Source organism: Panthera onca, chromosome A1 (genome assembly GCF_046562875.1).
Source record: "Panthera onca isolate mPanOnc1 chromosome A1, mPanOnc1 haplotype 2, whole genome shotgun sequence".
Taxonomy (NCBI): Eukaryota; Metazoa; Chordata; class Mammalia; order Carnivora; family Felidae; genus Panthera; species Panthera onca.
Window position 1 is genome coordinate 95,718,283 of NC_138339.1, and position 20,692 is coordinate 95,738,974.

The 20,692-nt window shown below is 42.5% G+C and overlaps 1 protein-coding gene across 1 annotated transcript in view; it reads right to left on the bottom strand.

Annotated features, from left to right (window-relative positions):
* Positions 1 to 6,961: 6,961 nt before the first annotated feature.
* CMYA5 (cardiomyopathy associated 5) overlaps positions 6,962 to 20,692 on the bottom strand; it is a 97,233-nt gene continuing 83,502 nt past the window's right edge. The window contains exons 10-13 of the mRNA XM_078448560.2: positions 16,058 to 16,191; positions 14,690 to 14,789; positions 12,417 to 12,590; positions 6,962 to 7,781 (exon numbers count right to left, since the gene is read on the bottom strand). Of these exons, the coding sequence (XP_078304686.1) occupies positions 7,535 to 7,781; positions 12,417 to 12,590; positions 14,690 to 14,789; positions 16,058 to 16,191 (655 nt within the window). The 3' untranslated portion in view covers positions 6,962 to 7,534. The remainder of the gene's footprint in view (positions 7,782 to 12,416; positions 12,591 to 14,689; positions 14,790 to 16,057; positions 16,192 to 20,692) is intronic.

Sequence of the window (20,692 nt, forward strand, 5' to 3'; positions counted from 1 at the left end):
CTCTGAACCTAACAACCCTTGGGAGCTCTGACAAATCCAGTTCCTAGATCTTCAATGGGAAAGCAAGCTCTGAATTGTAATGACACTTCTGGCCACACACACACCCCTGCTAAGACACACACATGCACACACACACACACACACAATCACACATATGAAATATTTACAACATGCAGATGCACACACAAACACACTCACATACACATCTATGAGGGCCTGTTTGGCACGCAACCTCCCTAGATGACATCATTACTTCACCTTCTCTGTAACTGAAAAATCATGCCGTTGAAAAGATATGAAACATTTCCTTCAAATGTGCTTATATTTCTCCATCTTTGATGGTTGCCAACCTGTCATTAAGGGTGAGCAGACTCTGTTCAGCACAATGTCAGCCCGGCTATGATAGCAGTTCCGCCCCACCCTCCACAGTTCTGGGCTAGATGGTCCTAATGGCAACCAGTCAGCAGAGGCTGCTCCCCTGAAATAGAAAGTGAGTAGGGCCATAGGATTCCTGGGCAGAGCTGGGGAGGAGACAAAAAACAAAAACCACCTTTTCTTCTACCTACACCAAGCACTTTCTCTGCGGGAGCTGAGAGTTGGCAAAGGCCAGCTCAGGGGGCCTTCATGAAATCTTCCATTTAATGTTAAAAAACATAATACCCAAGCACATGAAAAGCCAATTCTTTGAGATTGCCATTGTGTCTACTCTCCATACCTGTTACTTCTTGTAAACTCACCTAGAATAAAACAAAAAGTCCTTATTTTGTTGTTAAGGTCACTATGGACTTGTCCCCAGCTCCTCTCTGACTGTATTCATAGCATTCTCTCTCCCTTGCTGTTCCACTCCGGCCTTCATGGCCTCAATGGTCTTCCAACACCCCCATACTCCTGCCTCAGGACTTCTACACTTGCTGTTCCTCTGTGTGGGAGACTCTTCTCCCGAGGACATCCATGTGGCTCACCCCATCATTTCCTTCAGGTCTTTACTAAAATATCATCCTATCAGAGATATTTCCATCATACCTAAAATACATAGCAGCCTCTACCTCTTATTACTTTTTATTCTCTTACTCTCATTTTTTCCTGGTTCTTATTCCCCATTGACAGGCTATATATCTATTTATTGTCTGTCTTCCTCCACTAGAATATAAGCTCCTTGAAAGCAGGGATTTTGTCTGATCTGATAACTATCATTTCCTTAGGGCCTAGAAGAGTGCCCAGCCCATTGTAAGTACTCAATAAACATGTGTTGAATGAATTAATGAATGAATTATGCTTCTCCTTCCCCATTTTCCTTTGTCCTAATCACCCACTGCCTCTGAAGTTATCAAATCCTCAAATAATATGTTGACTCTAGAAGGGTGTCATTCTTCCTGAAGTGCCTAACATGCAGTAAAGTCCTCCACAGTGCCAGGAAGTCCACCACAAAGTCTGGGAGCTCCAGTTAGGTTGAGAAAGAACTTTCAAACATTACCTAGTTCTACACAAATCTACTAAAGGGAAGACACTAAGGGAATTCTAAAACCATTCTGAGGGATAATGGCCAAATTCACTCTGGGGAAATGAGTGTTCTTTGGTTTAGAGAATTGATTTAGTGGCCTTTTTAGTTCTGCAAAGAGAGGCCTAGAATCTGGGCAGAATGGAAGAGGCTGAGGTAGGAGGGAAAAATTTTCTCTCATTCTATTATACAAAATGTCTATATTGGTAAGAGAGGCTTTTGTATTTTGACATTTTCAGCTTCCTTGCAAGCTGATAGTAAAAAAAAAAAAAAAAAAAAAAAAAAAAAGTTTGAGCAGAATCTAGAAACTTAAAGAATAAAGTAGCATGGAGAGGTTAGTCTGTTCAGTGCGGCTGGAAGACCGAGCTGGAGAAGAGATCAAAAGGGGCTCCTAGCACTGTTAGATGCCTCACATTCAGCTTTACTTTGTTTCATGATCTATGAAGAAATTTCCCTCACTAAACCCAACTCTTGAGCAAAAGCTGTGTTAATCACTACCAGTTTTAGCCTTGTGTTAGCACTGCCTTAAGGAATCAACGGAGCACTGTGTCAATGTTTCAGGATGACCAAATAGGACGAAGGAAGGATGAAGACATAGTGGTGAGGTAGCTAGAGGTCACGGAGAAGAACGCAGAAGCAGGAGGTCAGCAATGTCAACCAGGAGAATGTAATCATCTATAGAAGTTCTTGGAAATCTGGGATAGGAAACAATTTCTTTAAGTCCTTATGATATCAGTATTGGATAGTAAAGTAAAAGGTACTCTGAAAGAATGGAGGATTTAAGGACTTTTGGGTCATCCTGCATCACAGAATTCAGACTTGAAACTCAATGGTTATCTACTTTTCCAACTTTACTTACTCATGGAAATCTTTTCATCAAATGAATTATTATATGAAACCCAATGTGTAAAACAGATTAATACTGAGCTGCCGTGATGAAATAGGACAGGGGTCAGAATTTATGCCCACTCGGTTTTCCTGTTGAATCCCACAGTGGCCATCAGGCAAGTCTGTGGAATCCCAGCACTTCAGGAACACAGTTTCAAAACCACGAATCTAGAACCCGAATCTTTAATATTTCTGGCAATTGATCATTCATCCTAACTCTGAGTGCTCATTACTGCTAAGCAGCATGTCCCTGGGCCAATCATCACTGATGGGCGTTCTTCCATCTTTTGAACCAAATTCGTCAACTTGGGACTCCCCACCAGTCCTAGTATAAAAATCAAAGTAAGCTTTATTCCTCTTAGAGATAACTCTTCAAACCTTTAAAGATATCTTACCTCCTTCCCTAATCATCTTTGCTCCAAGTTAGACATTCTTAATCCCCCATCTATTCTGAAACTGTAGTTCATATACTGTTTTGGGATTTGAAATTATTGATATCACTTGCAAAAAACAAACTCAGCATAGAAAAGGAGTGCATTTACAACCAAAACAGAAGCACCAAGAGGGACACAATCACAAACACTTTGAGGATACTAAGGAAAAAGGAAAGGTGTTGATCTCCTCTTCAGAAAGCAGCCCAGAAAGCGTGTTCCCTCCTGCACTTTATAAAGGGGACTGGAACTCAGCACCCCTGGCATTCAACTCAGGGATGTGCCTGGGATCACTCTGGCAATCACCATATCAGGGACAGCACCCGTGTCATTCAACTCAGGGATGTGCCTGGGATCACTCTGGCAATCACCATATCAGGGACATGAGCGGATGGACTCAGTTCTTACTATTATTACTCTTCACACACTCCCCAGCAGTTGAGCTCAGGGACACAGGACAGTAAGTGCCCAGCATAGGCTTATTTTTGCTAGTCTTAATTGATCACATGCATATCCACAAAGCTACTGACCCTTGGACATGGTCATGAGATCTATTAACTAAAAATAAATGGAGTGCCTGGGTGGCTCAGTCGGTTAAGCATTCGGCTCAGGTCATGACCTCACAATTCGTGACTTTAATCCCACGTCAGGCTCTGTGCTGACAGCTTAGAGCCTGGAGCCTGCTTCAGATTCTATGTCTCCCTCTCCCTCTGCCCCTCCCCAGCTTGTGCTCTCTCTCTCAAAAATAAACAAACATTAAAAAAAAAATAAGTGAGGGGCGCCTGCGTGGCTCGGTCGGTTAAGCATCCGACTTCGGCTCAGGTCATGATCTCACGGTCCGTGAGTTCAAGCCCCGTGTCAGGCTCTGTGCTGACAGCTCAGAGCCTGGAGCCTGTTTCAGATTCTGTGTCTCCCTCTCTCTCTGCCCCTCCCCTGTTCATGCTCTGTCTCTCCCTGTCTCAAAAATAAATAAACGTTAAGATTTAAAAAAAAAAAAAAAAAAAAAAAATAAGTGAGATTCTGGAACCATGATTCAACAACCACCAGTTGTTTTGCTGCAGAATGATAGTATCATTTAGTAACAATCAACAGATTGATGATTTGCATTGGTTTTGGTGGAGGCTGAAGGAGACAGGGGAGTAAGGCTCAACAGTTAGGGCTAGTTGTATATCTGGAAAGTGCCTATGTGACCAGTTCACTGGCCCAACACCACCAGAAACAAAACTTGGGCTTCCTGGTATCACAATGCCTCACATGCACACTGGTGGTGGTTTGAGGCCTGGAGACTTTGGACAGAATGCGTAACCCAACGGTGGGAGCACAAACAAGGCTGCACTTGAGATACCAGAACCCCTTGATGGCCTAACATTCCTCTGTGCAGCTGTACTATATCTTTGCCTGTGATGAAGCTCTTCGTTGAATATGAACTGAGTCCTGTGAGTCCTTTCAGCAGTTGAACACTTGAGATCATTGGTGGGTAATTAACACAGTAAAGATAAGAAGTGACTTCCAACACAGGCCACTCTGGAGCCTGAAGGATGCTTCTGACAGGAGAGTGTTAGTGTTTGGTGCTTAAGGCACACAATTTTGTAAGTGGGTATGATGAAGTAAGATACTTCAGTTCTGTTGCACGTTATGGAAGCATCTCCAGAAAAAAACAGCAGGAATGCATTTTGATTTACTTCAGTAGAAAAATCCTTCCATCTTTGACCAAGAACGTACCTGTCCAGGGTTGTGCAGGTGTGTATGCAAACAAAGAAGAACCACAGTGTTAACCCTCATTTCTTCTTCTTTTTCCCAAAACTCCTTTATTTTTGCCCTATACCTCTGAGAGGAAGCATTGTGGTTTCATGTATTAAAGTCTTTTCTTCACAAATAAGATGTTACCGACTCTTTGGAATCCTAATTAAGGTCATCGGTACTGAAGAAGGAATCAAAGGTAAATCCAAGACAGCATCAACAACAAAACTGACATTTGGGAAGGAAGTCAGTTCAGGAGGGAAGAAAATATTTATGTATGAATGTCTGCCTGCATATGTACAGGTGTATGGGGAGAGTGTGTATGTATATATACACACATGTAATTTTCACAAATCACATATATATGTAAAACATGATCTCTGATACAAAATGAAACATCTTTTTATCCTCCTGGCTCAGGATTTGAGCTGTATCTAAATCCACACTCTGCCACCTGCCGGCTGTGAGTGTGAACTAGTTATTTAACTGCTCTGAGACTGGTTTCCTCATCTATGAAATGGCAGTGATTTTTACTGTGCAAGGTCCTGATGAAGATTAAAAGAGATGAGGTATGAGCTCTACATGTTATTAAACTAATAAGTACCATTGACAGATTTGCAGAGGAGCGATTTTAACAAAATTTGCTGACTTCCTTTCTTTGCTCTGAGGGTTTGTGTTATGTGAGTGGGAAGGACAAGAAGAAGGAAAAATGAACTCAAAACAAGGGCCAGGAGGAAGGAATTGCTTGAGGAGGTAAGGAAAAAGCATTAACTTCACTTCGCTTGTCTCCACTGGAATAATTCCCTAGAAACCCACCCACTGGAAATCCATCAGTCAACAGATGGAGGCAGCTGAAACATGGACCTTCTGAGCCGAGTCCTATCTTCCACCACACACATGGAGTCAGATATGGGAGGACCACTCACGGGACGTGATGGAGGATTGGCTTTAAAGAGGATCTCCGAAGTCCCTTGTCTGGATGTTTTATAAACTACAAAATGCTGTGACATTTCACATGCTTATTTAATCTGATGTTTACAATTATCCCAAGAGAAAGGCATAACTAAAGAATTTGAGTTAAAACCTGGAAAGAGCTGAATCAAGCTTCAACCTTAGTTCTTCCCATTATTCTGACTCTCCCCTTCATACCAGAGCTGCCAACTTGATGGCAGATGCTGCTGGTGCCCTGTCCCATTTACCTCCAACTCACCCCCAGCGCACTTGAGTGTACCAACAGCTGCATTAGGGAGTTGTCTGGTGACAATTCTGCACGAGATGACTTTCTTTCTCATTTCCTTTGTCTGAGGGCTTTCTGGAGACTGCAGGAGTTTGCAAGGAACACACCTGGAAAAGCGGGGGTGGGGGGGGCAGTGGATGGGAACCTAATGCCCCCTGGATCAACCCTCAACCAACAGGGATTGGACAGAGTGGTTAAATGCCAGCTTCTGGAATGTTCTGGGTGGTTTCCAGGGTACCACCAGCACAAGTGAGCCCCAGTTGCTCAGAGTGGCAATACCCCACTCATAAAACATGTCCTTTATTGGCTCTTCCCCCTTCCTGTCTTACTTTCCCCACTTCCTCCCGTGTGCTTCCCAGAATTCCTTCCTGTGTAAACAACCAGCAGTGCATCTTTATCTCCAGGTCTTTTGGAAGAACCCAAGCTGAGACAAATTCTAAAATTCATGTGGTTGCTACTACTGTTCCTGTTTTTAATTACATGACATTCTCACCAAAAAAGTAATAATGCCCATGGGTTGCTGATGAGTCAGAACCTGATGGTAACACTTTTAAGTCTTGACAAAAGTGAAGAGAACATTCCCAACAAAGCACTACATTGTTCCTTCTATTTCACTAAGTATCCACTTTGCCCGTAGCTGCTCTCATTTTAAAGCAGAGTTGTGATGGCTTTGGAGGGGCTCTACCAATGCAGTTACAGATCCAGTTTGGATTTTCTAGCTGTGAATCAAGAGAATTTAGAACAGATCTCAAAAGTAGGATACGATTTCCTAATTACAAGAAAAGAAAGAAATGAATTCATAATTTAAAAAAATCTATAAATAAGATCAAAGTATTTACATTATTGAAAACAAGAGCAATCATCTCAAAATGCCTTCTAGATTTATCAACTTGGCACACATATTTTAGGAAGATTTCAAGAGATTTCAATATAGTATCTAAAAATGACCAACTATTTCATTTTGGCAAAAAGAGATTCCCAGCTTCCTGTAGTTGACTGTAACTATGGGATAAAAGTGTTCAGATTTTAAAAGACGCATGTAAAATTCTTATGTCAAAGTTAGTCGTGACACAACCCACTGAAGCGTGATGGTCATTTACTCGGCCGTCTGTCCCAGTCCAGAGATGCAGGGCTCATAAGTTATATATAATAAGTTCATATAACAGGTTTTGTTTTATAGACTCTAGCCATTTATTTAGCAAATGGAAATTTCTAATACCTAGCTCTTGTCTACATTTAAAATTTCAGGGAAAAGAGACTCATGTCCTACAGTACATATTATTACAAAAGAGTTCGTTATCAGCTGTGAACAATTAAAACTCCTTCTCTAATGATTAGAATCCAACATCCGTTAATGGAGTGAGGTGACATCTTTCTTATGGAAAAAGCCCATGTTTCTTGTCAGAGAAGGATATCCTGTCTGTCCATCATGGATAAAACAGGTGGAAGACCACTTCTCTATTCTGGTGCCCAAATCAGGTATAAATTCTTTTAATTTAGGGGAGAACGCAAACATACATAAAGCAAAGGGTAGAAGTTGTTTTTCCATCGTCTTTACTCAAACGCTACCTAGAAAGTCAACGTTTCCTTGGTGGTTTTGCTTGCGTGCTGATCACTGTGCATGTAGCTATCATTAGTGCGAATGTGTGGGAGACGTTTTGAATATATAGCACCCAAGGGAAAGAACAATAGACCCCCAAAATTTGAATTATTCTTCTTGCAAACTCTGAAAGCCAACAATCACTTGTGCCTTGCAGAATCTGGGGGCTCAATCCCCAGGTGCAAAGTACATTTTCCAGGTTTCTCCAGGGCAAAGGCAGGGTGAACACCCTCATTAAACCTGTGCCTGATGATGAAGAGCAACTGTCCACTTTCAGCATTAATGAAGAGAAGCCTCTGGTTATTGTAGTCCAACAGAATGCCCACCCTGGCGGGATGCTCAGTCACATGCACATCGCTCACAATGCCACTGTAGAAGAATGTATATCTGAAATGAAACAGAATGGGGAATTAAAAACTGGAAATCTTGAGAGACCATGGTGAAGAAGATCACTTGGTGATAACTAATTTTTCAGTTATTAATTTCACTACACAATAATGAGTTGCAATAATGTTATCCCAATTCCTTTAACCAGATCCCTCCTAGATGCTAAAATGCATAGCTCATCTCAATAGACAAACACTTTTAATAATTTTGCTCCTTCTACATTAGGAGGCGGTCCCAGAATAACCAGCATATGCCTCCCTTGTGATTTTTCTCAACATTCTAATTCTTTCCCAGCTGCCCACATGTTTTAACTACCGCATTCATGGTGTGTCATTCTTTTGAATAAAACTCCTTTGAGGCTGCCATGTATTTTTAAAAGTACTGCAGGCTTGCCTTCCATAAAATGTATTACTTTTACAGTTTAAAAAATTTTTAAGTAACTTACATAAGGGCCTTTATGAAGTTTAAGAAAAATTTCATTATTTTTGCCCAACTTCATCCTTTGTATATGCCCCCCCCTGCCCCAGACCAACTTTCCTTTTTGTCTTCTGAATGTTTCTTGCAGGCTTGCAGCTCAGGTGTGTTGCCTCTAATTTCTCTCTTCAATTCAAGTAAATTCAACTCAACAAGTATTCACTGGGCATGTCTGTGAGTCCAGCACTTTACTAGGCCCTCTGGGGGCTACGAAGGACCACAGAGTACTGTTCTTGCCCTTGGGGAACCCAGACCCTCCTGACCAGGGAGGAAAACTCTGTTGATCACTTAAAAGTGGGCTATGGGTGAGGCTCCGTCTCAGGGCAGAGATTGGTAAAGTGTTTATAAACACATTTAATGGACCTGTTTGGTTGTGAAAGGACAGGTCCAAGAGCAGGCTAGGAAGGGGAAATCGCTCAACAGAAGAGGCTAAATTGCTCTGGGCAAAAAGTAACCCAAGTTTGGTGTTTTCTCCTGGGAGTCTTAGAAGCAGAGGCTGGGGCCCTGAAAGTGGGAGAAGGGAAAAAATGAGACAGAAGTGATGAGGGAAAGATCAGTGGGGATGGTCTGAGGAGTGGAAACACAGTGGCACTGGTGTGGCAGAGAAAGCAAGGACCCTTAAGGCCTATGACGTCAGTGTTAAGGGCCCAGAAGCTTGAGTACAGGTGTGTTTTGGGAATGGGAAGCTAGCAACTTCCCTGCGGAATAAACACCATGTGAGACGGCAGAGGTTCACGGGGATGTGAAAGTAAGCAAGGCGTACACAGTGATAAAGGACCTTTTCAATGTCTTGCCAATGAGAGATCTCACAGAACAATAAGAAGCTCAGGAAGCCCTGGAAGCCACAGAGAAAACCAAGGTTGCAAGTGGCAGTGACTGGGAACAGCAGTGTAGGCTGGGACTCTTACAGAAGGCTTTGGGAGCAGATGAGCTCATATTTAGCAAAAAGGAACAGTTGGAACTGGACATAGGTGGGAAAGAGGAAGGGGATCCAACCAGCAGGGACAGCAGAAGCAATGACGAGGTGGCAGAATAAGCCCATTCGTCATAGAGAACAGCACCATCTGTCCGACAGGTTCGGAGAGGACATGTGAGTGACTGTGAGGATATAACATGAATAAGTAAAGTCAGGGGCCAGGAACTAGACCTGCCCTGTCCATCACAATTGCCACTAGCCACATGTGGCCACTTAAATTAAAATTAAAATGATATAAAATTCAATGTCCAATTCTGCAGTCCTCGTAGCCATATTTCAAGTGTTCAAAAGCCATCTGTGACACCATTTTTCTATCTTCATAGAATTTTTGATTGCACACCACTGGTCTAGAGAGTTCTGAATGCCCTACTGAGCTATTTTCCCCAAGGCCCCTGGTGCTCACAGGCCCAGCCCCATCAGTCCCTGAGCTAGTCCCCACCATAGAGGCCAAGGAGGGAGAGACATTCCTCAAAGCCTTGGCTCCACCAGTTCTGCAGGGCCTGGAATCTGCCCTGCCCTGCCCTGCTTCCACCTCCATTTCCTATCCAGCATATCGGTTCCTTCTCTAGCCTCCACTCTGGCCTGAAACCAAGCCTGTCTAACTGGAGCTCTCTTCCCTGCCCAGCTTTTGCCTGCCCCTTCTTGGGACTGCTGGTGTCTTTCGAACAAAGATCGAAACTTGATTCTAGATACCCGTGTAACTCTGGAACTGCTCTACTGGGGCCCCCACGTCCCGGTGGGCCTACCTCTGTGAATCTCACTACTGGCCAAGACTGAGTCCAGCCCCTTTTGGTCGTGATGGTTTACTCCCCTTGGGTCTCCTCATCCTTCCCCCTTCCTGGTCATATTATTCCTGGATTCCTGTCTTGACTGTTGTCCCATCTACAAACTGTAGATGTTTGTAGATTTTTGAGCAAAAACACAAGGGACATGATGGAAATGATATTCTAGAAATATTTGCCAGTTGCAACACACAGGATAGTGTGGCATGGGTGCAGACCTCGCCCTGGAAGGTACAGGCATGGTAGCTGTGGTGGAGGAGGTGAAAAGGCTGTGAACTAGGGGAGAAAGTTTAGGAGTGGGCAGGAAGAAGTCCAGTTGATTCTGTGTCCTCAGACCCTCTCCATTTCTCCTTTCCACCTATAATATCTTAAACCTTAGATTCTACCCAAGTAGTATCAAGAATAATACAGTTGGGTTTAAAATCATGAAGCCAGAAAAGTGAAACAGAGAGGGGTCTGCCACAGTGGTTATCACAGTGCCTTAAGGTGGGGTGCTCTATTTGAAACATGAAATGAAGGCACTCAAGGCTTGACTTCTCTGTGCTGTGACCACACAGACAGGCACACTCTTCCTCCCGGAACCCACAGAGCCTACCCTGGGCCTGAAAGAGCCGAAGACCAAACTTGTTGAACCTGTTGACAAGATACAATTATGTTTTCTAGAGTCTAGAAATTTGTTACTGGAGGCTAATCTATGGTTTTGGGGTTTCAAAGATTCAAGTGTTGGGGCGCCTGGGTGGCTCAGTTAGTGAAGCATCTGACTCTTGATTTCAGCTCAGGTCATGATTTCACAATTAGTTAAGTTCAAGCCCTGCATCAGGGTCCCATGCTGACCCTGCAGAGCCTGCTTGAGATCTCTCTCTCTCTGTGCCCCTCCCTAGCTCATGTTCTCTCTCTCTCTCTTTCAAAATAAATAAACTTTTTTTAAAAATGTTAAAAAATAAATAAATAAAAAGATTCAAGTGCCTAAGGAAATTTTCATGAAATCAATATCTGGTTCATGAAATCAATATCTGGTTCCAGCTCTAAATCTACTCATTATAATTTCTGGGTTTGAGAGATTTTAAACTCCAGGCAGGGGCTAGGCCCTTAAGCATTGCACAGCAATGAACATCAATTATCATAATTGCTCTGACTTGATGAAATGTGACTTTAAATAGCTCTTGGAGATAATGTCCTTATGAACCATGTCAGAAAATCAAACTCTGTCAAATAGGATACAGGGAGGAATGTGCAGCCAGAGATATGCAAAATCCCAATCTGTGGGCCTTTTTCTGGGAACTTGTGAGCACTGAAGGCTTCCTTTTTAAAGCATTACATTTGAATAATGCCTCACATTTTCCTGATACTTTACAATTTCAAGACTCTCCCCTGTACCTGACTTCATGTGATCCTCACAACCCAAAAATGTAGCAGACCAGGCATCCCTGTCCCCTGACAAGATAGATGAGGTCTATTAGGTATGCTCAAAGGGTTCACTGACTCCTGGTGAGTAGCCAACAGGAGGCTAATCAAGGATGGGGCCAGGACTAAAGTCAGGTTTCTAATAAAGACCACCCTGTGAGCATATTCAGATCATTCCATGCTTGCCTCATCTCTCTGAGACTAACACAGGTTATGGTGTTTACATAGTAACCAACCAAACAAAACTACAACTAATACAGTTAGCAAACTTTTTCTGTAAAGGGCCACATAGTAAATATTTTAGGCTTTGGGGGTCACTGGTTGCTGTTATGACTAGTCAGCTCTGCCATTGACATGCAAAAGTAGCCACAGACAATATGTAAACGAATGAGCATGACTGTATTCCAATAATACTATCAGTAAAATTTTACAAAAACAGGCAGTGGTCCTATTTGACCTATAGGCTATAGTTTGCCAATTCCTGATATGGACCAATGAGAGGGGTATCGGGGACTCACTTCTTTTCTCACTCCTGTTGATTCCTCTGGGGAGGAAGCTTTTTAGTACTACCCTTGTCACCTCCTCCACCCTCAGGTGAGTTTAGAAGGAGAAATTGGCCATGCGTGGCATAGAGGTCTCTCCTCACTATCTTTGGAGAATGAGCTTACTGATGAAACATACTTCCTTTTTTGTTTCTCCAGGGGCGAACTCTGCCATGCAGGGTGGGGAAGGTGGCATGGCTGGGTGAAATCTATTAATAGGGTTCAATGTAAGAAATCTCCTTTCCCTCAGGTATGAATCACATTCACTAAAGTTGGCTTCCTCAGTAATCAGACTAACAGTTTAGTCTTCATATGTTTGACTCTTTTGTTTTCTTTCTTTGTCGGCTCAGACTTGGACAGGGAAGTAGGATACTATTTGTTAGGTGCCTCAGAGAACTCTGCCTACACATTAACTCATGACACTTTGACCAAGAAGGGAAGCAAGGCTCCAGCTTACCTCTGTGGCTCAGAGCAGTGCATGTACCACGAAGTCTCCCCTTGTCCCAGGGTACCAGCCTGCACAGCTGAACGGGAGCAGATGCCAAGTCGGTAAGCTGGGCAGTCTGTGACTGTGGTTTCCCAGTAATGCTGGCCACAGGCAGGCAGCTCCTCACCCAGCACTGAGGGGATTCTGCAGACAAAATGGATCACTTAAGCCTAGCACAGGTATCACCAGCTTTGATCTCCTAAACATCCACATTCACACAGTTGCACACAGTTTAGGCAGGATTCTATCCTTGGAAACTGCTGGAATTTGACTAGAGACATTTGTTGTCCATTGTGCCCCCAACTTTGAGCTCATTGCCACAGAACTGCACAAATTTTCAACATGCATTCAACACATTTCTGCTGCCACATACACCATGCATGTATAGTATACTGCATCTCTTGAAGGAGCTAAGAGCCAGGAAATAATTAGAATAATGGCAGGGAAAAAAAAAAAGACATGGCACCATCTCTGTTTTCAGGGAGAGTGAGGAAATACAAGGGAGGAAGGTGGGGAGGTCCAAGAGAACATAACTTGCAAAGTTTTTTTCCAAAACATCAAGAGAAGACGAAGAAAAGGAGGAGAACGTAGGGGAGGAGTCTCCAAAATCTTCTTTAACAATGAGTTCCAGTGTTTGCTGACCTTACTGGGCACAGAGACCAAATGAGGTGCAGCTCTTAAATGGCAAGACAGCCGGTGAGGGCCAGAGCAGAGTGTAGAACTGATCAGGAGTGATGAGTGTGATTTGTAGAAGCTGTGGTCAACAGTCTTTGGGACTCTGGCCTCTTTGGATTGTAGTAGGGGCACCTGAGAGGTTGTTGAAAGGTCTCCTTTTGTCTCACCTTAGCTATTTTTGTAACAGGCACCGTAAAATGAACCCAAGCACTTTCAACTGCTGATGGGTGACCTTGTTTGCATGAAGTACTCAATCCTCCTTTGAAATGGCTGAGACAGCAAGGAAGCATTTTTAATTTAAGCAGTGTTAATATTCAGTCAGCACCCTCTCCTTTTTAACAGATGAGAAAATGATTAATGCAAAGGAATGTATTTCACTTTCTCGTGTCTTTACCCAACAACCTCCTTTCAAAGAGGTGGATACTGACAGGCCCTTGCTCTCTGAGCAAAACCTGGCTGCCTGATATTTATGAGCTAATTTTCAGGTTAATAATAAATAAAGGTCTATGAAATACATTACAGTTACCATCAATTACCATCTATGAACTCTAACCAACTTCCAGTCTATTTCTTTTCTTTTTGATTTTTTGAAAAATCAGAAAAAGAAAAGCCCAATCTATTTCTTAAATCTTTTTTTTCCTCTGAATTCACTTATTTGTGTATTTTTTAGCACCTACAACATTCCAGGCCCCATGCTAGATTCTGGGAATTCAAAGATGCAGAATACAGGGCTGCTCCTTGAGGATTATTCAAGACAGAGTGGCTAACAAACAATCCACCTGCGCTCAGACCTTTTCACAGGTAAGATCAAAGGGCACTGGGGCCCAGAGAAGACTTCCAGGAGCAGCTAGCACTTGAGCTGGGCCATGCGCCGTAGTGAATACGGTGAACAGCAACCAGAAGGGAACACCACACAGGACATTGCTGGCAGCCACCGTGAGGGACTGAGGGCTTGCCGGCAGCCATGTGGGAGGCACATCCACGCCAACAGCTGCCTGGGTCTCACATGTTTTACACTTTTCAAAAGCCTTCACATACTTTCTCCCATTTGACCATTTGCCCCTCACAATGACCGTGAGAGATCGCAAGCAAATTGCAGATCAGTCTCCCCATGGGGCCCTTGGCTTTTGGCTCTTTAGTACTCCTTTTTCTGGGAGCTCCTGGGTGGGGAGGGACAAGAAAGTCTGAAACTCTGAAAGTCCTCCCTGTGGCCAGAAGCAGAAACTCAACAAAATGTCATTCTCCTCTCTTCAAAACCTGGTCTGCTATTGAAAATAACAGAAGAATTTAGCCTAGACTCTTTTTTTCATTAAATCAGTGATGGTACCTGAAAACAGCCTATGTTTTAAGCAAAACCATCTGTGCTTGTGTTTGCAATACAAATACTGACACTTACTCCAACTTAGGAACTACTGGCACTTTCTCCCTAGTGATGAGCCGTACCTGAACCGTATGGCTGTGCTCGTGATGATATTCGATACTATACTCCCAGGTATGTCCATTAAACCAAGAACATGCGCAGGCAAGGCCACACCAGGGCGACACCCCTCTCAGAACACTCAACTTACTCTGTCAGCCGTCTCCTCTCAGCGAAGCTGATCACTGTCCCATTTGAGGAAATCTGCAGGGCAGGATGAGCCGTTTCTCGCAACAGAAGAAATCGGGTTCCTATTGCAGTTATGAACATAAGATTATAAGATGACCACAATAGTAAGTGCTGTCCCTGGGCCAAGCCCCACATTTCAGACTGCAGTCTCCCTCTCCCCTGACATCAAAATGCCCTGCTCAGTGTCTTGAGATCCACAAGCTGGAAATCTCATCCATGACAAACAAGGCCTGGGTGAGTGCTAATGACCACGTGCCTGCACCTGGTGCTGCGGTGCGCCTCGCATAGTCGAGCTCCCTCTGCTATGCAAATGTGCTCCTCTGGCCAGCAACATCACCTGGAAACTGGCTAGAAATGCAGAAGCTCAGGCCCGTCCTGACCTCCTGAACCAAAATCTGCATTTTCTCAGGCTCCTCGGGAGATTCACGCGCACATGAAAGTCTGAAGATGCACTCGTGTCAGCCGAGGGAGTGGTTCTAACAGTGGAAGATCCAGGCACCATATTAGGACTGGAAGGGAAATATTTCTGGGAAGGCAGCCCTCATGTCCTCTCCTGTAAACATCAGGCTGGCCCTGACCACATCACAAACAAGGCATGTGCACAAGTTTTTGCTGGTTAAGCAAATCACTTGATATACCGCCCTCAATCTTCTGCCATCTTTGGGTCTAGGGTAAGATAAGAAAATGATCACCTTTGCATCTCTCACTTTTCACAATAATTGAGAACAACCAAGTATTTTTTTATTGGCATCATTTGGCTATTTTCTCCAAAATATCATTGAACAGCTTTATCACTTCCTTGAGTTATTCACTCATTTATTCAACAAACATTAATTGGCACAAACTATGTGCTAGGCACCAGAAATAAACAGAAGAATGAGACTGGAAGCTTGCTCATAGAGTTTACAGTGTAATAAAATAAGAATATCCCCATCCCACTGTCCCTAACACACACTTAAAACATGCCCACTAATTATAGCACATTGAGAGCCAAACAAGAATCATCTGGGGGGATTAAAAACACATGTCAGAGCCCATATGCATCTCCAGATCAATCAGATCAGAGTCTCCATGAGTGGGGCCCAACATCGGTCTTTTTTAAGTACCCTGACTGATGGCTGATGGGTAGCCAAGTTGAGAACTTCTTAAACCAGAAATCTAAAAGAAATATCTTGGTCTTTAACCAATGTTGGGTCCTCATGCCAAGAACCTAGTCCAAGAGGTTGGAGCTTTAAGAGGTAGTCTTCTACAGTGTCTTCTCTAGGTGTTAGAAGGAAAGAAATGGAAATGCTTGGAAATAGTTCTCTGTGTGTGTATGAAAAAGAAGTACCTCTGGTGGAAATGAGGGCAGCTTCACTCTGCTCGCTTGCCCCAAATGCATTGATGGCTCTCACGTAGAAAAAGTAATTGTCATTGGGTTGGAGGTTAACTTTCAGCTGGAGTCCTTTAATTCCAGAGAAGGATCTAAACACAAAAGAAAAACTAATTTAAATACCGGGTCACACGCTAAACAACTCATCATATGTCAATCCTGGAGTGACTGAACATTTTTTATTCACAACAAATAACTTATTTTTCCCTTTTGGTGACCACCGAGTTAGCAAGCCCAATTCTACAAAATGTTTATGGTCCACTAAGATTACTTAATCAAATCACTTTTACCTTTGTCAACTTTGTCCAATATATGCCTTCCAGAATGCTCCTGAACTGAACCAAACTTTTTTTTAAAATTCAGAAAACAGACTAATTTTGTGGTTAATGAGTCTGCAAGAATATATTATTTTACCAATTTCTGCCTAAGAGGGCATTTCTGGATTAAGATGATGTTAAGCCAATCTATAATACCACAGATCCTAATATCTAATTAGCAGATCCAGCATAGTGGAAACTTAAGGTGAGTGATGATTTTGTACATGGCCATCATACAAAAGCCAGTCAAGTTATAGAAACAGAAGAGCCCTAAAGAATGCAATACCTTTTAAAAAATATTTTTTTAAGTTTATTTATTTTGAGAGAGAGAGAGAGAGAGTAAGCAGGGAAGGGGCAGAGAGAGAGAGAGAGAGAGAGAGAGAGAGAGAGAGAGAATCCAAAGCAGGCTCCTCACTGTCAGGTTAGAGCCGGATGCGGGGCTTGTCCCACAACCCTGGGATCATGACTTGAGCTGGTATCAAGAGTCAGACACTTAACCGACTGAGTAGCCTAGGCACCCCTAGAAGACAATATCTTGTAAAGCAAGTTTAGTCCAAGCAAGAAAAGCAAGTTCTAATTGCCAAATAAAATCCCCAAAGTTTCTGTTTCTAAATCTCCCATGTAGATTAAGATAAAAGGCTGGTAGTGGTATCTAAGTGGCAGCGGGCTTACAACAGCCCAACCATTTAAACACATACAGACTTGCTGGATTTGAACAGAGAGCTCTCAGAACTTGCCGGGGAACTGAAGTAGTTTGTGCCTCTTTTCTATTCTCTTGATCTGCTTGATAGCATGACCCAGAGCATGTATGCAAGTAAATTACACAAGTGCTCTTTTTTTCAGCCTCTATTTGGAGAGGCTTTGGAGAGAGTTACAAGATAGGCTCCTTACTAAGGAATTCCTAATCTGAGTGCTAATGCCAGGCTCTGTTCCCTGGAGATCTTGCCTTTGGATAATGGTCAGCGAAAACAATAGTACAATACCCTTCCTGCTCATTCTCAGAAGAAGGTTTTTTTTTGTTGTTTTTTTTTTTAATCCGTTTGCTTGTTTTTGTTTTTCTTTGTGTTTGTTATTAACAAATGTACTACAAAAGTGTTTGAATCAAAGATTTTTTTCAGGTCACTCCTACTTCTGTAGATTTATTTCACCTGCCTTAGAGAACACCATGGAGAATCAGAAGAAGGAAAAAGCATCATTGATTCAAAAAACAAACTAATCAAAAAGTTTTTAAAAGCAGGAAATATGTACAAAGTAACAATGCCCTCCCCCGCCACGTCTAAACGTGAACACCCCCCCCCCCCCCCCGGTCTTCCTCAGAAAGAAGGGGACAGAGGAGGGGAGCAGACTGGGTCTATTTGTGTATATGCTATTTAGTGCCCTGTCTGGAAGAGACCGCTGGAGACTGCTCAGATGTTATTGGTCGTATTTCAGAACCTACCACCTGACCCAGCCCTCCACAAGCACTATCTTTAGATGCACAGAGGATCAATGAGCCACATGTTCACAGACAACTAATTATGCTTCAGTTAGTTAATGAAAACCCACGTCCTATGATTAAGAATGTAATTCCTGACTAATATCTAGCATATTATTCTGGGGTGGATGTATTGCTTATCTTATTTGATTTGATGACTAAAGAGATGTTTTAAATGTATGCTAATTATAATAAGCTGTAAAATTATTGTCTCAGTAAGCATACTTGGGCCTGTACTGAATTAACTTCATTCACTCATGAAATAAATGTCTGTCAATCACTTGTGTGCCCAGACCCTGTTACCCTGAAGCCTGAGGGGCATCTAGCAAGACTAGGTGAGGAAATTTTAGTTTCAGAGAAGGGATAAAACATGCTGGCTTCATTTCATAACAATGAGATTGTTAAATACCAAAAATACTGATTTGGGGGAAGTGTTTGCCTTGAAGTTTTAGGAAGTTTGTCAAGGAAAGAATTCCATGTATATAATCAACTGCATCCTATGTCTCACCACTCATTTAAAGAATAAAGGTCTACACGGTATTGAAGTCAGAATATGGGATCAGATCCTGCTTTCAGTATGTGAACAGGTCATGCAGAGTTGATAGATATGCACGATGCCCTCATTGCATCTGTGAAATAAAAGCACTAGGCATGAGCACGAAAATGATGTGAAATGTCATAGCGTTTTATTGGTGACAAGTTGTCATCTTATGCTCCAGCACCAAGAACAAAGCAAAAAATCTCACATACAAATGGTTTATCTCCATGTCTTTTTTACTTGTCTGACCTCATCACTTGAATGCCATAAAATTCCTCATATTAGCTTTCCTTGCTTTGTAGCCAAATAAAAACTTTTTTTTAATGTTTATTTTTTTTTTAGAGAGAGAGAGAGAGAGAGAGAGAAAGAGAAACACAGAGTGTGAGCAGGGGAGCAGCAGAGAGAGGGAGACACAGAATCTGAAACAGGCTCCCGGCTCCAAGCTGTCAGCACAGAGCCTGACACAGGGCTCAAACTCACGAACCACATGATCATGACCCAAGCAGAAGTAGGGCGCTTAACCGACTGAACCACCCAGGCCCCACCCAATAAAGACTTAAAAATTTGGAATTTGAAATCTGAAGAGTGGCACTCTTCCACAGATGATAATTTTTTTAATTGCAGAAACAAAAACATCATCACTGCAACCGAACCCACATGATTTATTCAAAGTGTAGTTTGCAGTAGGACCCAGATTCACAGAATATCCAAACTGAGGTAAGTGATTACACAACACATGGAATCACAGCAAGTTGTTGGTGCTTAGGTAAGAGGGATGTTAGCCTCATCAGTACTATGACTGATCTATGTGAGAAGTCTAAAGCCAAGAGTAAAATTCAAAAGACAGTAAGAAATGTGAGTCAGATGGCCTCACTCTGGGTCATAAGTGTGGAATTCTCCCTACAAGAGCCATACTGCAGTGTAGGGGACAGCTCTCTATGTGCAGTTTTCAGGAATGTGAGGGCAAGGAAGCATCTAGAAACCCTGATGCATCAGCAATTAGCAGATTGCTGGTGGAGCATAAGCATGCCGAGGAGTACAATCCCACCTTTCTGTGCTCAGCAGGTCTTTGAAAGACTTTCAGCTGCTCATCTCTCCACTGGTAGAACAAATGACATTTGTTAAACTCCAGTGCTGTAAAGCAGAGAGAAACTTTCAAGGAGACCCACAGAAGTCCGAAAGGCTGTGGTAAATGAGACTGTTCCCCTCTTCTGTTGTTTCAGAAGGCAAATGAGGGGAAGCCACTGGGAGACAATGTCTGCCCAATATAAGGAAGGCCTTTGGAGCTTGAGACCTTTCACAAGGCAGTCTAAAGTTTGACACAACCTACTATACAGACAATGGGGCAAGAATCATTTTACGTGGGAATTGAAAAGGGTCTTCATGAAGTAAAAAACCATTAGGGACCTACTGCTCAATGAGAAAATACTAAAAGCATTCCTATAAGTTGGAGACATGGACATGAGGTTAAAAAAAGAAGTCTTGCAGGGGCAACCTAACCTACCAAGAGTTCTAAATTACAAAACTAAGGTAATGAAAACTGCATGGCACTGGGACATAAATAGATGGATCAATAGAACACGTGACAGATTATAAAGGTCAGGAATGGAGCCAAACACAGGCTCTTAAGTAGATAATAATGGAAGTATTTCAAATCAGAAGGTCAAATGATGGGTTTTCTTCCTCAGACAGCTGGATAGTCATACTGAAAAAATAAAGTTGGATTACTAATTTCACACTTGCTACTGAAATAAATTTCAGGTGATAAAAGATCTAGTTTTTAAAAATGAAATCACTGGATACTAAAAAAAACATAAGAGAGGATTTTTAAATAGGAGACAAAAACTAAAAGCTATTTTAAAAAGAGATTGATAAATTCAACTAAAATAATATCAAAAGGTATACATGGCATATGCAACATGATTCATCACCACAGAGACATCAGTCAAAACCACAATACATGGCACCTCACACCTGTTAGAATAGCTATTATCAAAAAGATAAGAAGTAACAACCATTGGCAAGAATGTGGAGAAAAGGGAACCCTTGTGTACTGTTGGTGGGAATGCAAAATGGTGCAGCCACTGTGGAAGACAGTACGGACAGTCCTCAAAAAATTAAAAACAGAGCAACCATATCATCTAGCAATTTCACTGCTGGGTATTCATCCAAAGAATATGAAAACACTAACTTAAAAAGACACCTGCATCCCCATGTTCACTGCAACATTATTTACAATAGCCAAAAAATGGAAACAACCTAAC